Raw genomic sequence first — 20461 nt, 5'->3', positions numbered from 1 at the left:
TTCGGCCATTGAATGAAATCTTTCTGTGCTTAATGGTCTGCTTTTGTGTTTGTGGGAGTTTTCAGTTGACTTTAGGGTCAGAGTTCGGTCAGAATTTTTCCACCTCTAAACTTACTGCTAGGTCAAGTGAATAGAGATGAAAAACGTCACATTTGTGTAGCTGGTGTAACAGCTTTTCAGAAAATGATTTGAAGTTGGGTGTTTGAGAATTAATTCAATTTGCCAATGCATGTCCACACATCCTTTTCTGCTGTCATTACCTCTGCTTATATTTTTTTTCTCTACTATCATACAGAACCTGTCCTGTCTTTGGATTAAGTACTGTTTCCTATCTTCATACTACCTGGTAAGACTTAGTTTAATTGCACTGAAAGACAGAGGGAACTCATTCTTCCTCCTTTGGTTAAGTTGTCGATAAACGCTGTTTGCACTGTTGCAATACATCTGTTTTTAACCTAATATTCAACCAATGTTTTGTATATAGTTGACTTACTTTTTACACACACATTTTCACTGCTAGTAGTGTAAAATATTTCAGGCTGTATGCATCCATCCGTCACTCCTTCATGGAGCCTCTAGTGTTACACCAAGTATGGATAGTAATCTTTAAGACCCAGCTAAACATCTTTGCTCATGTTAACAGCAGAACTACTGTCCAAATGAGTCTCTGTCAGAGTAGACTCTCTGTTAGCTGAACTGTGCTCTTCCTTATACAGCTTGCTTTTGTGTATTTAAAGCTTTTCCAGGAAGCATTTTTGAAGACATTGGCAAAGGCAGGCTCATTTTAGCCTGTCATTACAAACTGATATTTTGCTATTTATTGTTCATTACTAGTTATTTATTGTAGGCTAAGTCCTTCAGTTACTTGAAAGGGAATCTTGTACTGCTGTCAACAGGAGTATTCTCTGTAGAACAAGTTTTTCACTGCTACACCTGCTACTTTAATCTATATTTATTTAGTGAATAGTAGTGCTGCTTTGAAGAGAAAGCTAATGCCATTCTAGAGCTAATGCCATTACCAATACATATATTTTGCATAGAAATATACTTTTATATAATTTAATGATTTCCTAATGCAAGAACAATAAAATATTTGTTAATCTCCACGTAACTTGTTTTTTACTTCTGATTTGTTTATTGCATGCAGAAAATTGTCAGTTGTTCTTTAGTAAATTGCATGCTTTTATTCTGAAATGATGAACTAAGGTAGTTGAGCAAAGGGAATCACCTCTGCCTTATAAGCATGCAACGTGGAATACCATTTATATGATAGCTGGTAGTGGTGTTATGCTGGTGCAAGGTAATCTTGAATCCCTTGCTTTAGGAAGGAGCAGCTCTAGAGATTAGCATTGTTGAGTCATCTTGGAATATATGTGAACACCTGATCTTGCTTTGTTTCCATTTAGCTATTGTCCCTGTTTGTTATCTGTAAACCATTCACTGAAGTAACTGTTTATGAAAAAAACTGTTTATGAAAAATGAAATATAGCTCTTGGTCACAAAAAGAGCTTTGTACGTATTAGTGTGTAATAATATTGGTATCTGAGAAACATTATGTCTGTTAGAAACAAAAGTGGTTTCAATATCAGCAGTATCTTGGTGTTTTCTATTAATTAATAATTAAGTACATTAATTTAAAAGTACATAATGGATGCTTCAGCATGTCTTCTGACTGTTTGAACTTTATAATTCCTTGTTCTCTGAAGATCCTTAAGAAATATTGAATATGCAGTGGTGTGCCTAACTAAATCCTATTTTATCCAAGTCCTGTATGTTTCAGTAGGATTGTGTTGGAAACAACAGAAAGAACACAAAAAAGTTGCACTTTATTTTAATAATGAAAGCAAATAATATAGGAGACAATACTTAAGTATAGCAGTTTAACACTTGCTTGAAATCTTTCCTTTAAAAATATATATATATATATTTGATGTAGATAATACCACTCTGCCACTATGCACAATATTGCAAACTAATTAACAAATCCAGTTATATTCAGTTAACCTGCTATTTGAAAACAACCTGTGATTATGTTGAGCTTTAGAAGTACCAAAAGTACTTATTGTTGAGTTGTAGTTCTGTGGAGATGAAAATTTTGAAAGTATAATGAAGTTCATGTCTGAATGTCAACCTTAGAGTAATTATGTACACAATAAGCATAACAAGTAGATATTTAACTCAGGGTTTTGAAATACGATTAACAATTTACCATCATTTACAGAAAATCATTTTTAAGTCCTTATTTCACTGAAGGTTAAAATTTCTTTGAACATTGCTTAGAACGTTTTAGTCTGAACACCAGACTTTTTCAGAATCTTGACCTCAGAAGGTTAATATGAATATTTGCTCAGTCAGTAATAAGCTGGTGTAAACTGACTGCAGTAAAAATATTGTAATGGTAAAATTTCTGGTCCTTTGACTGTGAATATAGATTCGGATTATACAGTTCTTGTAACACAACGTTATACAGTATTACTTGGAAAGGAAAGATTGAAGGGAGGCCCTGGAACAGGCTGCCCAGAGAAGCTGTGGGTGCCCCATCCCTGGAGCTGTTGAAGGACAGGCTGGATGGGGCCTTGGCCAACTTGAGCTAGTGGGTGGCATCCCTAACTATGGCAGGGGGGTTGGAGTTAGATGGTCCCTTCCAACCCCAGCTTACCAGATATAACCGATTTCGTTATCTGGTTGTCCTAAGAATAGTTACATACACCTTCCAGAAGTTGCTTTATAACTGAGTGCAGATGGGCTGCATATTAATTCTTAGCATTAGACTTTAATTAGATTTTAAAATGCAGAGTTGTGTTGAAGACTGAGCTCCCTTATTGCTTAAAAAGTTGCCAGTCTTTTGGGATCCTTACTGGTAACTGTCAGACATTTTATTCTAATCACACAATGTTAGAGTCTGACTAAACCTGTGATTTTTAGGCTGAATTATCAATAATTATTAAGTTGAAGTAATTAATCGTTTTATCAGTCTATGATTTGACAAGAATGTCTCTCAGAATGCCTCATCTTGTTTGACATCAGATACTTTTCCCAGAAGAAATGTCTGTACTTTTTTCAGAGCCAGCTCTTTGGCATAATATTGTGCGATATGCTTGTTTAAAAACAAAAACTAACAAAAACCTACCTGCATGTGTAAAGAATTGCCAGAGCAGTTAGAAGAAGACTAATATCATAAATAATCAGTACTGTAGTTGTCCTTTATTTTTTTCTTTTCTATTCAAGATACATATACACTGTTTAACAGAAATATTTCTGTAAAGTTTTAAGGCACAACAATCCAATTGTGATTGCAAGACTGACTTTATGCATACTCCAAGCCAAATAATTGTGCTGTCAAGCTGATAATATATTTTCAAAATGCATTTGGTCTTAAGTGTTACTTCTGCAGAGTCTCTGAATGAGTTCTCTTAGTATTTTGTATTTGAAACAAATACCTTCCAGTAGTTACTTGCAGGTGTGTTCCATATAGAATGGCTGCATCTGCCAACCTCAATCAAACCTCTGGAATAGCTTTCACTAAATGTCTTCCTAAATTGTATATAGACAGGAAGCACTACAGATGAAAGTGTCCTTGGTATAGAACTTTGCAGAATGACGTTAAAGCTAATGAGGGGTTTAGATTTATAAAAGTTGCTCAGAAGAGGCACTCAGAGTTTCAGAAATTCATCTGAATTATTGCAGTCTCCTGATTAGTCAATGGACTATTCACTTTTCTTAACTGAAGAACTTTCCAAACCTAGGCTGCCAGCTCTAATTCAGGTGTAGCTGACCATTGTTGAAAATGTGAAGTTATCTGGCCATAATAAAATGAGTTTACCCTGAGAGAAAACAAAAGGATTTGTCAGCTTTTGCAAAAGATGCCATGTGTGTGTCGCAGCGTGTTTGTTTGAGAGATGGACTAAGGAGGATTCAGTACAGAATTTGTCCTTTCCATACAGGATTTCATACACATCAGTCAAGTCTTTAAGGAGCTGCTCTAAGAATAGAGTTGAATAGGTGTGTGTAGTGTCATTTCCTCCTGTGGTCTAATAAAGTTGGTTTGGAAATATTTCATGAAAAACATACTTTTGGGTGCACAGGCACCTAAAGTAGATTCCACCAGGCACGCTGAATGTGATCGGACCCTATATGGCTAAGCAATACTTCTTTAAAAGAAACATTTTTCCAAAACCGGTAGGAAACTGTAAAGATGATTTTAAGAAGCTTGTGATCTAAATTGAATGATTTTACAAAATCAGCCCTGGACATGATGTGTATATTCTCAAGAAATTACATGTTTAGTTACAGCTTTGAAAAATGCAATTACATGCAAAATACAGAGAGCACAACGATACGAAGGACTTCATGTTAGGTGAAAGATAGTTAAAAACAGTAGTAATTGAGCTTGTGTGTGTGTGTCTGTAGAGCTTTGTATTGTGCTGACTAAGAACAGAACAGGAACAGAAGAAAATTAGCTCCTTTTAAAATGAAGTTGCCGGATTATAGGGAACCCGTAGCAGTAAACATACTTCCAACTAGCATAGCAAGAGAAAAAAAAAAAAACAGTTTTCATTGGATTTTAAATGGATTTGTCTCTGGCTGCTTTTATTTCTTTGAACTAAAGCTGGTGATTAACAGACAGACTTCGAAATATCAGCTTACCTACAGCCTGAGAAAATAGAATTAACCCAATGAATCTAAGGGCTTATTTTTATTAATCTAAGTGTCTTATCCTGTTCAATAAGTTCTGATGAGAAAATTATCATTTAAACAATCAGGTTTGCATACATAACTCTAAATCTAATGTTGTGATTAAGTTATATAGGTTCATAGATATTTGAAATATCATCAATACAGGTCCTATTCAGTCTAATTAGAAGTACAAGATAATTCTGTAAGGAAATTAAATATTAGCCTGTAGCAAATTCATATTAATATGTTAAAGAATTTGGGTGATTGATTGTTTCAGGTTTCCTTTTTCTGGGTTTATTCTTGGCCCTTTAACACTTCTCAAGAGGCAGAGACACTTTTTCAACTGCCACCCATAAGTAAGATTGGATTTTTATGACAACTGAATCAAATAAGGGGGCAAATTTTTTAATGAACTTTATTTCTTTCATTTCTGTTTCCTCTAAAATCAACTAGAACACAGTCTTTTTATATACACATCTACTTAATTAAAATGCATTTACCACCTCCTCAGCAGCTAGCTTTGTGACAATTTACTCAACATTGATGGGTGAGTAAATCTCTGCAGCTATCAAGAAAGTGATGGAACATCTTTCAAATGCCCTGTCTGTCTTAGTCCTGGACTACGTCTTCAGTTGATTTTTAGAGGTAAACAAGCCATAGAATTGTTTCACCAGATGCAGCCAAAACTGAATAAAACTTAATTTTAGTTAAAATATAGTTGTAAAAAGGTAATTGTGCCTTTTCATCTAGTGAATTTTTGCTTGTTTCACAGTATTTAATGTCTTTTCCATGTAACAATTATATTGATGTTCGTGCAAAAGCCATATATGAAGTAAAGGCTCAGTAAAAAAACTCAGAGGTATCTACAGACTAACGTAGTGTTTTTGCCCTCTGTTCTGTTACTACTTAAATATTAGACTTGTTTACTGCAGTTGAACCCCAGGCCGTAAAATGAAATTATGAATTGGTAATCTGAAATCGCGAAGAAACACTTGAATTTTGGCCTTATAATGAGCAGCGATGGAGAACTAAATGGTTCAGTCAGTTCTGACTCAATAACTTAAGTGCTCTCATACAGCATAATATTTTTGAGAATGAAATGTTAGCAATGAGTGTATGGAAAAATAATATTTGATCTCTAAGTGGCTATAAATATTTTTTCTGAGCAGAAAACAGATATTTGAGGACAAATTGCAACTTTCTTGCAAGCCTATTGGCACAAAATGGTTTATTATACAACTGTAAATTCTAGCTTGAGCAAGTGTATGAAATACAGTACCTGTAACAATAAAGAACAATGTTATGTATTTTAGGGGTAGTCATGCAATACGTCAAGTGTCAATTTCATGGAATAGTGTCAATGGAATTTTCAATTATAGCATCTGTTTATTTCTACCAGTATTGAGAAACATGAAATAACATGGCAGTAACAATTGTGATACATTCCTTTTGTGCAAATTACTGCTTTGACCCGTGGTGTTGTAATAACCAATGCGTTTTTCTATTTGTATTCCTTGGTTTCTTGCATTCTACTGTATTTCTATATGTGTTTGTCCTTTTGCTGATGAATATGAAGGAGTCAAGGGCATCTATTATCTACTGTAAAGTTGTAGTAATAGCTTCCTGACTTCATTCAACTGTAACTTCAGGCAAAAATCCGTGAAACTGAATTGTGACAATAAAGTAATAGAATCAAAATAGAGGCAACATTAAGATTATATTTTCAGACATGTTTTGAAATAAGTGCTAAATTAGATTTAAACTAATGGTTGAGTGATGTGGGTAATACTGTTTTTTTCCCATTGAAAAAATCCTGTGCAAGGCTAAAGGCACAAATATAGCACTCATGAAGAGTCAAGGAAAAGTATTTACCCCATATGAGGATTTTCTTTTTTTGACTCGGTACTGTTTTCAGCTTCTTTGAGGCATGGTAAGGTTTCCTCTACTGAGTAGAGACTACTGCATTTAACAGTGGTGGATTTGGACATATAGGAGAAATGAATAGGTTTTAAGATTTCAGTTTTTGTATATGGATAGGAAGAATTTTATCCTAAATGTACCAAATCTTTGGGGTTGTGTCGCTAATTTGTATGGTTTTGGGCACACACATTCTGGGAGCATTGTACGATCTATCAATGTAATGAAATTGCAGAATTAAAATATGTTGTCCTGGAATGCAGTGTTTCTCAAGTATGTGCCCATTATTGGCTTTGTTAAATGATGCCAATATATATTTGTATCTTATAGAAAAATCCACAGAGGGGAGGGAGCGCAGAGCTACCTTGACTGCACACTTTCTCTTGCAATATCTTTTTGTGTTTTTATGTGGATTCTATATTAAAGGCCTGCATGCATTGTCCGATAGATTATGGCTCAAAAGATCTTCAAGTTAACACTGACCTGAACTGGTGTATGCTCCAGACACTTCAGGTCTGGAATTGTGTTAGTCTGACTGTGCATCAGAGCTTGTTAACTCTATTTCTAGGTAAGATTTATTTGGCCAGACTGTGCTCTGTGCGGAGACATAGCTATGCTGCTTCTAGTTCTGGAGATGTCACTGCCAATGGTAGCTGGGGGGTTTCTTGTGACAAATGCTTACAGTAAGCTATTGAAAGTGAGAGCAGCATTAATGAGTTTTCAAGATACCACCATTGCAAATACCTGTAATATTGGTGAAAAACAGAAGTAAGGAATGTTATGCCTGATACTGACCTGTAGCATAAACAGCTTCTCTTATAGGTACAGTTTTTGCAGACAGTTTGATTAAGGTTTCCTCATAGACCTGCATGGTTTTAAGGAAAAAGGCAGTTTGCTCCATTACAGTTTCAGCTTGTGAAAACAATTTACTTGCTGCAAGTAAGTAAAGTTTACTTTGCTAGTACTTAAAGTAAAGACTGGGGAATCTGGAGCATCTTCTATTAGCTATTACTGTGTTCTCTTCTAGTATGACTCTTTTTATAACAAAAATAGAGGAGAGTTGCTTTGTCTTCATTGATTTAGTTAAGGTGCAACTGCTGTGAAGAGTAAGATATGCATAGGTGTCTGTCAGTCTCATATATTCCATATGCTTATGGGTATCATTTAAAATTCAGTAAACTTCAGATTAATAGTCAAAATGGACTGATAGTCAAATTTGTATTGATGTCTCCTCCTCCACTGCTCTTTTTGGCATCTTCTAACCTATGTTCTTTGCTGTAAAAAGAGAAAGGAAAAAAAGAAAATAGTTTTCTGTATTTGCCTATGACCTAAGCTGGTTCTGTATGTTAAACACTGAATGCTACAAGAGGAACAAAGGACAGTTTAGGGCTGCAGTATCCTTCTAATCTTGCACTAAGAAATGAGCTAGGAGGAACCTGTGCTTTGAGAGCGCCATTTTAAATTCCTTTTACAAGGAGAAAAGACCGAAAACACAAAGATAACATGTATGAGTAGAGTATAAACAGTGCTTTAAGCCTGGCTAAGAGAAATTCTCTTTTTATATTTTGGTTCTCAAATATATACTTTCAACAAATTATCCACATGTATATGCAGAAAATATTAACGCACATTGAAAGCTAAATTAAAAAGAGCTTTGAAATAATTTGAGGAAGAGAAAATAGAGGATTCATTCTTTTATTTATATCAGTTGAGATTGGTAACCTTTGGGTTCACCAACTTAAGAGTTCCCTTTTGTATCAAAGCAGCTCAGATATTTTATTTTAAATTATCCAATAAAGAATTGAAAAGATTTTTTTCAGATTGTTCATTTCTTAAGATCCTGACATCACAAAATTTCACTAAAAGGTTACTGCCAATGAATACATTAGTGTATACATGACTAAGTTTTCTACTAAGTGAAATGGAGGTTAAAAACTATCAAAAAATACTTTAAAAAAAGTGCAATGACTGTGATAACTCTGTACAAAAGAAAAAAAAAGTTTATTTAAAAACAAAGGTATTTTTTTCTAAAGGGTGAGTGTACAATGCAGATACTATACAGCTGTGGAAAAATAAGCTGTAGCTGGAAGTAGCATGGCAAATGGGATTTGGGTACATATTGTTTTTATACCTGGGAAGGTTTCTTTGAATTGGGTAGGAAATATATTTTATGCAGAAATATAATAGTAATCAGTACGGAGGTGCTTTAATTCAGAGGCAAATGTGAAATGATCTCTGACTTTTGATATAAATTTCAAAATATCGTTTAGATGATCAAAAGGGATACCTTCCATTTAAATTGGATTTAAGTAATAATTCAGGTTGGTTACAATATTCTTATTTTCTATGTACTTTTAAAAGCTATTTTTGACAGTAAATAATCTTCATTATATTTGTGTAATTGCTGTTTTTAATTATTAAATATTTACTTTGAAAAATAAAACCAACTGGCATTCTTCAAAACTATGTGTTGGAATTTCTATTTATCATTGTCTTACAATTTAAAACAAGAATTAAATATTATACTCTGAAATGAAGCTGCTATCCATCTTACCAAGCTACCCATCTTACCAAAACTTTTTTTTCAAGAATAGCCTCATTTTGTGAGTTGTGTGTGTGTTTTTTTTTTTTCTTTTGTTATAATCTTATTTCCTTTTGATCTTGCTAACTCAAATTGTCTTTGAATTACAGGGGTTTTAGCCTAAACATCAACTAGCTTCTCACCTCTGGTATTTCAACAAATTAAATCATTTTGCATGCTTATCTTGGTTACACAAGCTTGATTGTATAAGTTACCTTAGTAAGGCAGGAGGTGGTTCAGGAATTAGACAAGGCCAAGGACTCCTTCATCAAAAGTTTTCAATACTCACATATAATGTGATCTTGTGCACACAGTAAAATCCAGTTCTCATGGGTATGTGTAACAGGCTTCTGAAGGTGAATTCAGCAGTGACAGTAGTCAGCATGAACATATTCAGCATTTCAAATACTTAAGCAACTTATTAAGTAAATTAAATACCAGTATTTGCATCTCTTAGGAGCACTGTAAATAGATTATAGCTTGTTTGTCTCTGTTCCGTAATCCAAGAAACAAACCAAGACACACAACAAGCATTTCCATAGATTCAGAATTTGGGGATTTTCTGAGCATAGCTCTTTCTTTCACTCTGTAGTAGAAACTGGATTAATGACAGGTCTTGAGAACACCTTTATCTTCATTCTGGAAAACTGTCATTTGTGCCTGACTTGCCAGGATTTTTACCTTCAGTAACTGTAATCAACTTGTTACTGGTACATGAGCAAATGTATCCATTGTAGCTAATCTTGCAAGTGAAAGATTAATGAATTTAAAATGAATTCAGAACTTGGAACGCTTCCATTCCAATCTGTCTTTTTAAAATTGTTGATTCCTCTTCTCTGTATTTAAGGATAGTTCTCTTTAAATTTGGTGCAAGCCCTTTAGAATTAGATATATCCAGATAGAGGTTTGTTTGGAAAACTGTTATTAATTGGTGGGGAGGGTCAAGTGCTGGAAGAGGTTGCCCAGAGAGGTTTGGAGTTTCTGTGCTTGGAGTTGTTTGAAAGCTGACTGGGCAGTGTCCTGGGCAGCCTGCTCTGGGTGGCTCTGCTTGGCCTCGGCGATCTCCCCAGGTCCCTTCCAGCCTCAGCCGTTCTGTGTTTCTGCCATGGTCCAGACTCCTTTCTTTGTTCAGGGACCACTAAGAGCCTTCATATAAGATCTGTACAACGCCCTCTGCTTACGTTTCAGTCTTTTCTGGTAATTTTATGTGAGACTGTTATCTTTTCCAGCGGGGATTATTTTCATAAATTTTGCAGATGATGGCATATTTGCAGTTCAGAGTGCCAGTATGGAAACTCGCTAATTTCTCTGAGGAGAAGCCTAACAGATGGCAGTCAAAAGAGAAAGTAAGGGGATTTGTCTTACTATTTTTCTCACAACTGAAATGCTAACTAAGTATCTAGAGTTACGAATGAAGAACTTCAGAACTATTTTGCTGATAAGAAAACAAATGTGGTCAGGTGGGGCCACAGAGCCATGCGGGGTGTGAAGAGAATGCAATGTAGGCCATCCTGATCTGACACTCATTAGCACAGTATGGAGACAAAGGAGAAAAAAAGTTAACCCAGCTGTGTACCTTAATGCCAGAATGCAGCTTGAATGGTTACTTTCAGTCAGAATAGCCATACAGAATAAATGTAAATAGCTCACACACCACTCCAGAAATGTTCCAAAATATCAGCTGAAAACTAATCACTACAGAGGTATTAGTCAACAAAACATATGTAAACTCCCACTTTATTACCTATTGACAGACACATTGATTTGCTAAAACCCTTGCAGGAAGGAAACAGAATATGCGCAGAAGGCTGATTCAATGTGTGTCCTGTGATTCAGTATTTAAAATAGTCCTTGCTCTGACAAAGACGTTCTTGTTGCTTTTGAATCTGATGACATATTTCTGTGCATGGAAGCATCTGTCTGTTAGGATCTGACCTGTGATTAACATCTCATTTCTGATCACTCAGCTATTGCATGGTTTTGATAGATTTACCGGTTCTCTTATAAACCTGACCCTAACACAGCAACAAAAGCTTTTTTTCTATCTGAGGATTGGATTATCAGGATCTATTTTATTAAATTAAGGTGATGCAGTGCTCCTTCACAAATCAAACTAGAAGTTAAAGTAGAAAAAAAAATTGAGAAAGTTAGAAACCATGTGGGTGTGTTTTTTTGTTTTGTTTTGTCTAGTTGTTATTTGTAAAGCTGTAAATAGCTTTTTTTGAATTGATGTACAACTTTAAGCATAATTCTGTGTCAAAGAACATCATTTTTGTGTTTCAGAGGATGAGCGTATCCTGTGTAATCATGGTTTGACAATACAAGGCTTTGGGAGACTTACCTTTTGGAGGAATTCCTGCCACCTCCTAGTCCCAACTTACCTCTTTCTCAGCTGATTTATCTGTTGAGAGCACTGCTGTGATACAGGTTAGGGAACTTATGTAGCTTTAAAGAGCTTCAACAAAATTTGTTGATCTGGTTCTCGATATGGCCACTGAAACAATCGTGTTGGCACAATTAATGGCGCTACCTTGTAAAGAGAAGAATGATTAACAAGCTGTGGGAAAAGGGGGAGACTTCAGAACCCCTTGATGACCCCATATGTCATCACGACAAAGTCAAAATGTGACTTTTCATAGCTTCAAACAAATATGGAAGAATAAATCAGAGATATATATATTATTATAAGAGAAGCATAGCATACTGCAGGTAGCATACACAGTTTTATTTCATGTTGTTGACCAAATATATACAGACAACAGGTGATTCTGAATCATTGCAGTGTTAGCTACATGCTATAAACAAAGTAGCTGGTATCCTATACCTGTCACTTTCAGTGCTTTCTTAGTGATTTCCTCTTTCCATTCCATTCCTTGCAGAATGTTACAGGGCTTTTATTATTTTTAATAATAATAAATCTTATTATTGTGGGTAAATAAGGCTCCATGCTTGCTTTTAGCCAGAACAGTCATTTTAAGGATAGTATATGTAACCTGCTGTATATTTTAGCTGATGCAAACATCACCTTAACAAGGGAGTTATTTCACTACTTGTAGTCCTGATCATCACTGAAGGGAAGGAAACCTGCATCAGTCTCTCATTTCCATGTTTGTTTCTTCTATAGTGGCCATCACCAGTGTAGAAGAACAAGGTTTATTTCACGAAGGAGAAAGCTATTGGGCCAGTACATTAACTCTTGAGAGAGACAGAAATTGCTCACGTCTTGAAGTGGTTAACAGGAAATATGATTCATATAGGAAGTGCTTTGTACCTTCTCTGTTAGTGTGATTTCATGCTCCCACTACCGAGTCGATACGCACGCTTAGTGGCTACCTGGATCCCTTTTGCAGGAGGGAGAGGAAGCTTTGGTTATTCTGGATTCTGCTGGGCAAACATGAAGTACACTGACTGATACCAGTTACTCCCTGTTCTCATCCTTGCATTTCTGTCAGTCTTTCGAAAAGCCCAAGAGGGCTTGTTACTTGCCAATTACTCTAACTAGCTGTAAACTAGAGAAAAGCTGCTTGTTCACTCAGAAGACCAGAGCTGCTGCATTATCATCACTGCTGGTTTTCTCACTGTGGACTGCTGCCAGACAGGAAAAGGAGCTCAGTATCAAAAAACTGTGTAAGGTCTGGCTGGAATATGCCAATGCAGTTAGAAAAGGCAGTTCTAAAAGGTATTATAACATCTGTTTTAAAAGAAACACTATTTACTTACCTTGCAGGTAAACAGCATTATGGAAGTGAATGTAGGGTACTGCTGGTCAAGAGCAGTGTCTCTATAAGGTATAATATAAGCTATGAAATTCGTAATGGATTTCATGCCACTTACGTAGTACCTTACCCATTGCATATGTTGATTTTTTCAAAATTCTTGATTTCAAAAGTACTTAAGGGAACGATCCAGCCTTGCAGTAGCAGAATGAGTGATCCAACGTTTCCTGTGTCCATCCCAAAAGAGCAGGCCAGATTCACCTGTAGAAGAGCCACAGCCGAGGACATAAACCTGAGCTAGGATTGTACCCGATCTGTTCCATACCGGCAGATGGGATGCACCCAAGTATCTCTCAGTCACAGACCAATTTTTTTCAAAATTTTCAATTTTCAAAATTTTATTTTTTTCAATGAAACTGGTAACAAATTCCATAACTTGTTTGGGGACTTGGATTCAAAATGTTTTGTATTTCAGTTTTAAAAGCTTCCACTGTTGATTTGTGTTCTCTCGTTCACACACATGCACATATAAGCTTCTTTACAGATTCTGGTTCAAGAACACAGTATAGTTAATAGCCTGGGAAATATTTTCTGGGAACAAATAGGTACGTTTCAAACATGGTCTTGCAGATATGCAATAGTTTTATCATAAGAGAATGATCAAAAAAAAAAAGTTGAAGTATATGTCTGATACTAATATTTAGGATTATGCAGTAATTCTCCCCTTCTGTTTTCTGTTGTTACTAGGATATAAGAATATGTTTTAGCTGCTTTTAATATGTGGAAGAATTGTTCTTCCCTTTTCAAGACTTAGTGGTGACACCACTGCAGGATATGTGAAAGGAAAAAATTTACTTCCATGACGATGGGTTTAAAAGAAATGTTATATAATTTTGCTATATTTTGGCCACTTACTTGTCATTTTAATGATTGGCCACTATAACAAGCTAAGTGGAAATGGGTATTCAAAGTGATGAGAGCATTGTGAAAAAAATGTTTTTTGTTTTGTTTTTGGTATTCTTGCCATATTTATTAAATATTTTTAGAAGGGAATGGGGAGTAATAAGATTGTTTTGCGTCAATGTGTCAAAGCAGTTTTGCTTTTACAAAATAAATGTGTTGCTTTTTGATTCCATTTATCTTAACAAGAAACAAGACTGACAGTACATTTAAAGTACGTTAAGTAGGCATTAAGACAAAGTGATTTTTAAAGAGACAGGGGAGTAGCTTTTTCTTCTTATATATTGATTACGCACATTTCCTTGAGATGAAGGGAAAAAGATAATAGTAGATTCTAACGGTATGTTTTCTTCTCATATCAGCTGTAAAATTTGTAGTTTTATTTTTAAGGACAACAAAAATCTGGTCAAGGAGACAGTCTTGGGTAATATATAGCATCCACTGCATTGATTAAATGTTATGTAAACAGAATACAGTGAATATGCTTTGTAAAGTAAAGCAACATCTGTATGATGTTGGCTTTTTATAAGTACCGATAAATATATTGTCTTGTTGACTGCTGGGAGTTTATTACAGGTTGTGTCATATATTTTTCTTCTAAATTCCTTAACTCTTGACATCATAAGAATGTGAAAGCTTTTCAAGTGTTTTTAAACAAACCTGTTTGTCCATCACCAGTGTGAACAAACATTTGAAAATGTTTTTCAGATGCTTTCTGAGTACTCTCAGTAACTTGTTTTCTTTCTGGGTGATCCTGATTGCACCTACGTTTTGTATTTTAAGTATGTGTGCGTATACCTTTTACAGATGTCAACTTTCTCCTTAGCTGTATCTGAAATCTGTACATAGTTCTAAGCATTGCTTGTCCATTTGTGAATCATGGAATCATGCATCATGAAATGCAAGCTGTCACAATGCTGTCGTAATTGGCAGAACAGTTCATCATCTCATACTTCATTGCCTGTAAAGCTACTTTGCAAGTCCTGAGTTGTGGCTGCTGTTAAACTCCCTGGTTATGGAATTTCAAAGTTTTTTTTGTTTGTTTGTTTGTTTTTTTACAGAAGAGAGGCAAATGTTTTTCTCTTCATGCATATTAATACCAATGACTAGTGAAGTAATGTACTTCTAAATTGACATGTTTCACATTGTAGTTCTGGTGGATAATTCACAGGGAACTGAGTAAAGACATAACAGGAAAATACTCGTTACTACTTCTTCTCCATAGATGTCTACTCAAGCTTGTGCTCATATCTTGATAACATTTTCCTTCACCAGTTACTTTTCTCATCCATGCTGATACTTTGAGCTTGTACCTTCCAAGATACCCTCCAAATCTTAAGCTACCCTCCCCCCCATTAATAAAAACATTCTTATTTCTTCTTTAGGTGTCATATTGTGATCAGCACCATGTTTGGTATGCATAAGTCAGAATACCAGTTTCCATGAAACATTACTTTCTTTGCTTTAGAGAAATGGAGGAGGAGCTCTACAGTTGAGTTTATGTACAGAAAATAATATATATGACGTTTGATATCCAAGCACTGAGCAGATTTGCGTTTTCCCAGATTTTTCTGTACCAAAGTGCTTGGTCATCATTTTTTCTGGATCATCATTCTTGCTATATCAATTTACTGCAAGAAGGGAGAGCCAGAAATGGTTTATTTTTCCTTCTATGTTCTAAGAGTGAATTTAAAAAGGAGAAGGAAAAAAAAAATAAAAAAAGCTTATTACTGCACTAAGTGAGTTTGCAAGCTGGAGCAGATGGGAACATTTTTGTATAAGAGGTTGAACTGGATCTGAATTCTAAAAATATCCTTCAACCCAAACCTGCAATTTGGTATGACTATACTCATACTAATGCCATTGGAAAATATATAGAAAGTCATTGGGACTTGCCTTATGAGAAAGTGGGACTTTGTGGAGCTGTTCATTGGAAGACCAAGGTGCAAAAATAGCAGCAGCAGCAAAAAAAATAAAAATAAAAAATGCCATCTTTGCTTGCACTGTCAACGATGTGACAGTGCAAGCCTTTTCTAGCAGTATTAATTGGAAGTGTGATGGGCTGGTTTTTTTTATAAGGGAGAGTCATATCTCTATTAGTAGTACTGCTCATGGACAGCATTGCAAACAGCTGTCACTGAAGATGCAGCAAAATAGCTGCTACACAGCAGAATTATGATTAACAATAGTGATGCTGTTTTAGTACCTAGAGCCACTGATCAACTGATGGCGTCTCCCTGGAGTAAGCACTCTGCAGTCCCTTCAGTCTGGGCATGTGGTTAGATAAACCACAGATAAACTGTACATAAACTGATTTTGCAGGCAAGAATAAAGAGATCATTGTGACCAGCTTCATGAGATTCAGTGGAAGCCTATCAGCTGTTGAATACATCAGCAAAGTTGTGTGAGGGTTTATACATTCAAAGTACAAATGATTCAAATGCATATGATGTGTCAGTTTTTATGTCTTTGTTTTGGTCGTGGTTCATGCATTATCAAATGTTGACAAAGGGCAGTGCAGAAGATACGCTGGGAATGCATAAATGGCAGATTACCTCTTCCACAGAAATGCATTGAACTGTTCGCTCCAGGCAATTGAATGACAGAGCCATCTTATTTGACCAAATGCACTTTAGTCTGTCTTTTATGCTATAATTTATTCTCATAGTATGCTGTGAAGTCCTGCCTGAAGTTTCTATTCCTAGCATAAAACTGTTTGTCAAATTTCCATTAGGCTTAAAGTGAAAAATTAATGAGCCATTCACTTCAGATATTTCAAAACTAATACTGCTCTATTATTAATGCAGCAGAAAGTCAAAGATGTGGGTATATACAATTTTGGTTCAGTGTTCAGTCAGACTTTACTTTTTTGTTCCGTAAATTTTTTGGAGAGATCATTAAAACAGTGTTTCAGGTCATAGAAGGAATTACTGTAATGAATTTTATAAGTAAACTTTTTAGACAGTTTTATTTATTAACTTTTTGTTTTATCAGATCCTGGCAGTTACTTTAATAAGCAGATAGTGATGAAATACTGTCCATTTTGTCCAAAGTATTTTGTCCAAAGAAAACCCCAACCTGAGTCACTGGAAAAGTAGGAGTGTAGTCCTCACTTTCTGTGTCAGAAACTTTCTAAACATTACCTTTTTTTGTGCTCCCAAAATAAATTTAAGAATTGATTAGCATATTTTTCTTCCTGCATTCCAACATGTTCTCCAGAGTCCTCCTTGAATTAATAGCAGTTTTAGGCCTGGCATGGTTGGATTGTTAGATTTGCACAGAGTAAGGAAGTCTGCTGCTTAATCCATTTTGCTGCTATAAAACAAAATTTTAATTATAAGCAAAATCTCAATTTTAAATTATTCTCAAAGCATTGGCTGAGCTCACTGATCCCGAAAGCACTATGCTCTCCAAGGAGCCTGGCATCCAGCAGAAAAAGGTCAAGTGAGAACCTCACAAAGTTCTTCCAATATGTTGGTTTCCTTGCGAAGTTGAGCTGCAATGTTTTGCGGTTGGTCCCAGACAAAGCCCATAACTACTTAAAAAAAGACTGGAAGATTTTGCTTTAACTAATAGCTCTGGAGATCTCAAAATTTTTCAGTATGAACTGTGTTTTACTGGGAAGACTGGTCTTGGATCTTTCACTTCTAAGTCCTGATCATGATGCAGATAACTTAGCTCATATCTCCTAAAAGCAAAATACTCTTATGACAGCTAATACGTGCCTGGCAGAGGGAAAGTAATCGTTACATTTTTCCTTAAACTGCTTATTAATATTAATTCCGATATTTTTTATTAAATAGTTCAGATCAGACTGTATTCTTTAAAGGGGAGGGTGTATATTCAGATTTTCAGGCTTCTTGGTATACGCAAGGAAGCACATCTCGTCAAGTTTTCGTACGTCATCAACACACGTCCTCTGTGGTGTGTTTCTTTTCAGAGTTCTCACAAAAGCTTTATTTGTGTGATAACCCACCCCTTAAACAACGTATTGCTAAGTAGCACAACTTTAGTAGTATTTAAACATCTGTAATATTCCAAATCTGCAGCAAAACAAACAACTTATATGTAGCAGCATCATTTCATGCAGACAGATACTTGGATTTGATTTCAGGCAGTTTAAACGCCTGCCTTTTCCCTGTAACACTGTATTTGAAACTTGAATTTGAGTTATTTCTGATCAGTAATTCTATTTTTCGTGGATTCCTTTAACCAAACACTGATTTCATTTTTTTGTTGTTAAGTCACAATCTAATATCTGCTTGGACTCTGACAAATTTCTTTCTGGTGGAACTATTCCCTACACATTTTAACATCTATATGTAATTTTGTTGTACATGTTCTCGAAGGAAATTTTTTCAGTAAGGTAAGAACAAAATAGTGGCTGATTATCTAAATCCAGATGTCTTGAGCTGTATTGTAGATGTTTGGGTTACTTTATTTTGTTTAGGCCTTATGTAGAAATCTTTACTTGTAATTTACTAAATTGCTGTTTTCTTTTTGTCATTTAAGATGGAAGCTACAGACAACATCGACTGAACCTCACAACACTGTTAGTGCAACCAATTTCTGCAGTACTTGCCAAAAAACTCATTTCTGTACCTGAGAACACTTTCCAAAAAGATAGGTGTGTCCCCTTTCAACTGCCAAGTACAGGTAATGATTTTTAAATAATCTTTTCTCCTAAATATGAAATTGTCTTCAGGTATTCCAAATTTGTTTTCTCTAACAGTGTATAGCTAAAAGATTTAGCTGATTATGAGTATGTTTTGCTTAGCTGCTTTCTAGAAGAGATTATAAAAAGTAAAAATTCTGCTCCCAAAATCTGACAGATGGGAGTTGTGTTAAGGGGGGGGAAAAATAGCGGGGAATTACTAAAAGAGAGACAAAAAAAAAAAAAGGTATTTGTTCTTTTTTCTTTGACAGCCTTACTCTAGTTAGGTCTAACTTTCAGAAATGATCTCATTTGCCAGCTTTCAGCAAATAAGTCAATATCTGGAGTACAAAGTCTCTTTCTTAGTGTAAGGCATTAAGCTTTAATTCTTGCTATTGACTAAAGAAATCCCACTGTCTTTAGGTATCTTCACCAGGGAGATGTTACTAGTGCTGCACTACTTTGTTCGTTAGGCCTAGTTGGACTACTTAAACATTAAGGCACCAGGAGCAGTATTGAAGTTATTCTGTCTTTTTTCTGTCTCTGAGGTAATGCTATAATTCTAAACAGTGATGTGTCTTTCTGTGTTCCTTAATTTGTATCTGCCGTAGAATAAACAATGTGGTGTTGTCTGGACCTTCAGGCATCTTTTCGTTCAAATTTCATCAGGAAAACAGTCATCATGATAAGAATGAAATACCTTGAATAGAGCTAGATGTAAAGAAAGAATGCATTCAGCTTATCTCTTAAGAGATAATGCTATTAGCAAAGTCATACAGATTATAGCTTGAATAAACTTATTGCTTTTGTGAGGAAAAAAAAGTGAGAATACAGTCTTCCAGCAAAGGTGATGCACAGTGTTTCAGTGAAGGGAGAAACACTTTCCAGATAACATTCCAGAAGAGATGCATGTATAATTAGTAATTCTGTCTTGGTTTTTGTTTGTAATAGTTTATCTTTCACCATTAAAAAAATGCATAAAAAAATGTGCCTTTTATTATAGTGCCTGTTTATTTTAATTGATGTAAAGCAATGGTCTTGGAAGAGAAGAGGCAAATTAAAGTAGCCGCTTATCCTGCACTAAGTACAGTGATGATAATGGTAAAAGCAAATTTTCAGGGCAACCATTGTACTATCATATATGTTCTGTATCACTTGTTTATTGCTTTTGGAAACTTACCGTGGAATAGGAATACAATAAAACAAGACATAAAATAGGTTGGTTAATTTTATGACTTGTGTTGACATTTGTAGTTACACATAGCAAATGGAAAGGCAGCAAGACCTTGTGCTTCGTGGCTTAAGCTGTTGTGGTTAGGACAAGTATTGCTCTCCATGTATGGCTGATTAGATATTTTAAAGATAAGCTGATTTACCCCACAACCAGTAAACAAAGACAATATAAGCAGGAAAAGGGCTTTTTTGGAGGAACAAGGGCTTAACCATTCCAAGTAGGATGTATGAAGGTTGCTAATAGTGTAGGAATTTTCAACAGCTGAAATGTGTAATGGAAGGCACAAATTTGGGCTGGCAAACTCATTTTAGAAAGAGAAAAAGCTCTGTTGAGTCTGTTTCTCAAAACAGCTTGTTTGGAGGCTGCTGTATAGAATCACCTAAAGGGCAGCTTATTCTACTTTGTATGCAGGCTGACAGTCTAGAAAGAACTAATGCATGTCCTTCTTATTCTGGCTGATCACAACAGCTTGTTTCTGATTTCATGTAACACTTCTTAACCGCAATAAACCATGTATAATTTTTTATTTTTATTTTTTAATCTTAATTTATTGAGTAAAGTGGCTTTATAGTAGCAAGCCTTGCTTAATTCTGTAATGCATTTATGATATATTGTGCTTTGAAATAATGCTATATGCTGGAACATATAGTTTGCTGAAGTGCTCAGTAGCAGCCTTAATAGAAGAGATAAAAGACTGCTTTCATGATAAGAAGTCTTGTATA

General features: G+C 35.3%; 1 protein-coding gene across 1 annotated transcript in view; it reads left to right on the top strand.

Moving 5' to 3' along the window:
• NAALADL2 (N-acetylated alpha-linked acidic dipeptidase like 2) overlaps window positions 1–20461 on the top strand; it is a 416355-nt gene that overhangs the window by 286506 nt on the left and 109388 nt on the right. The window contains exon 7 of the mRNA XM_050712534.1: window positions 18364–18507. Coding sequence (XP_050568491.1) covers window positions 18364–18507 — 144 coding nt within the window. The remainder of the gene's footprint in view (window positions 1–18363; window positions 18508–20461) is intronic.

Source organism: Cygnus atratus, chromosome 9 (assembly GCF_013377495.2).
Source record: "Cygnus atratus isolate AKBS03 ecotype Queensland, Australia chromosome 9, CAtr_DNAZoo_HiC_assembly, whole genome shotgun sequence".
Lineage (NCBI taxonomy): Eukaryota > Metazoa > Chordata > Aves > Anseriformes > Anatidae > Cygnus > Cygnus atratus.
This window is presented reverse-complemented; position numbering and strand designations above follow the sequence as displayed.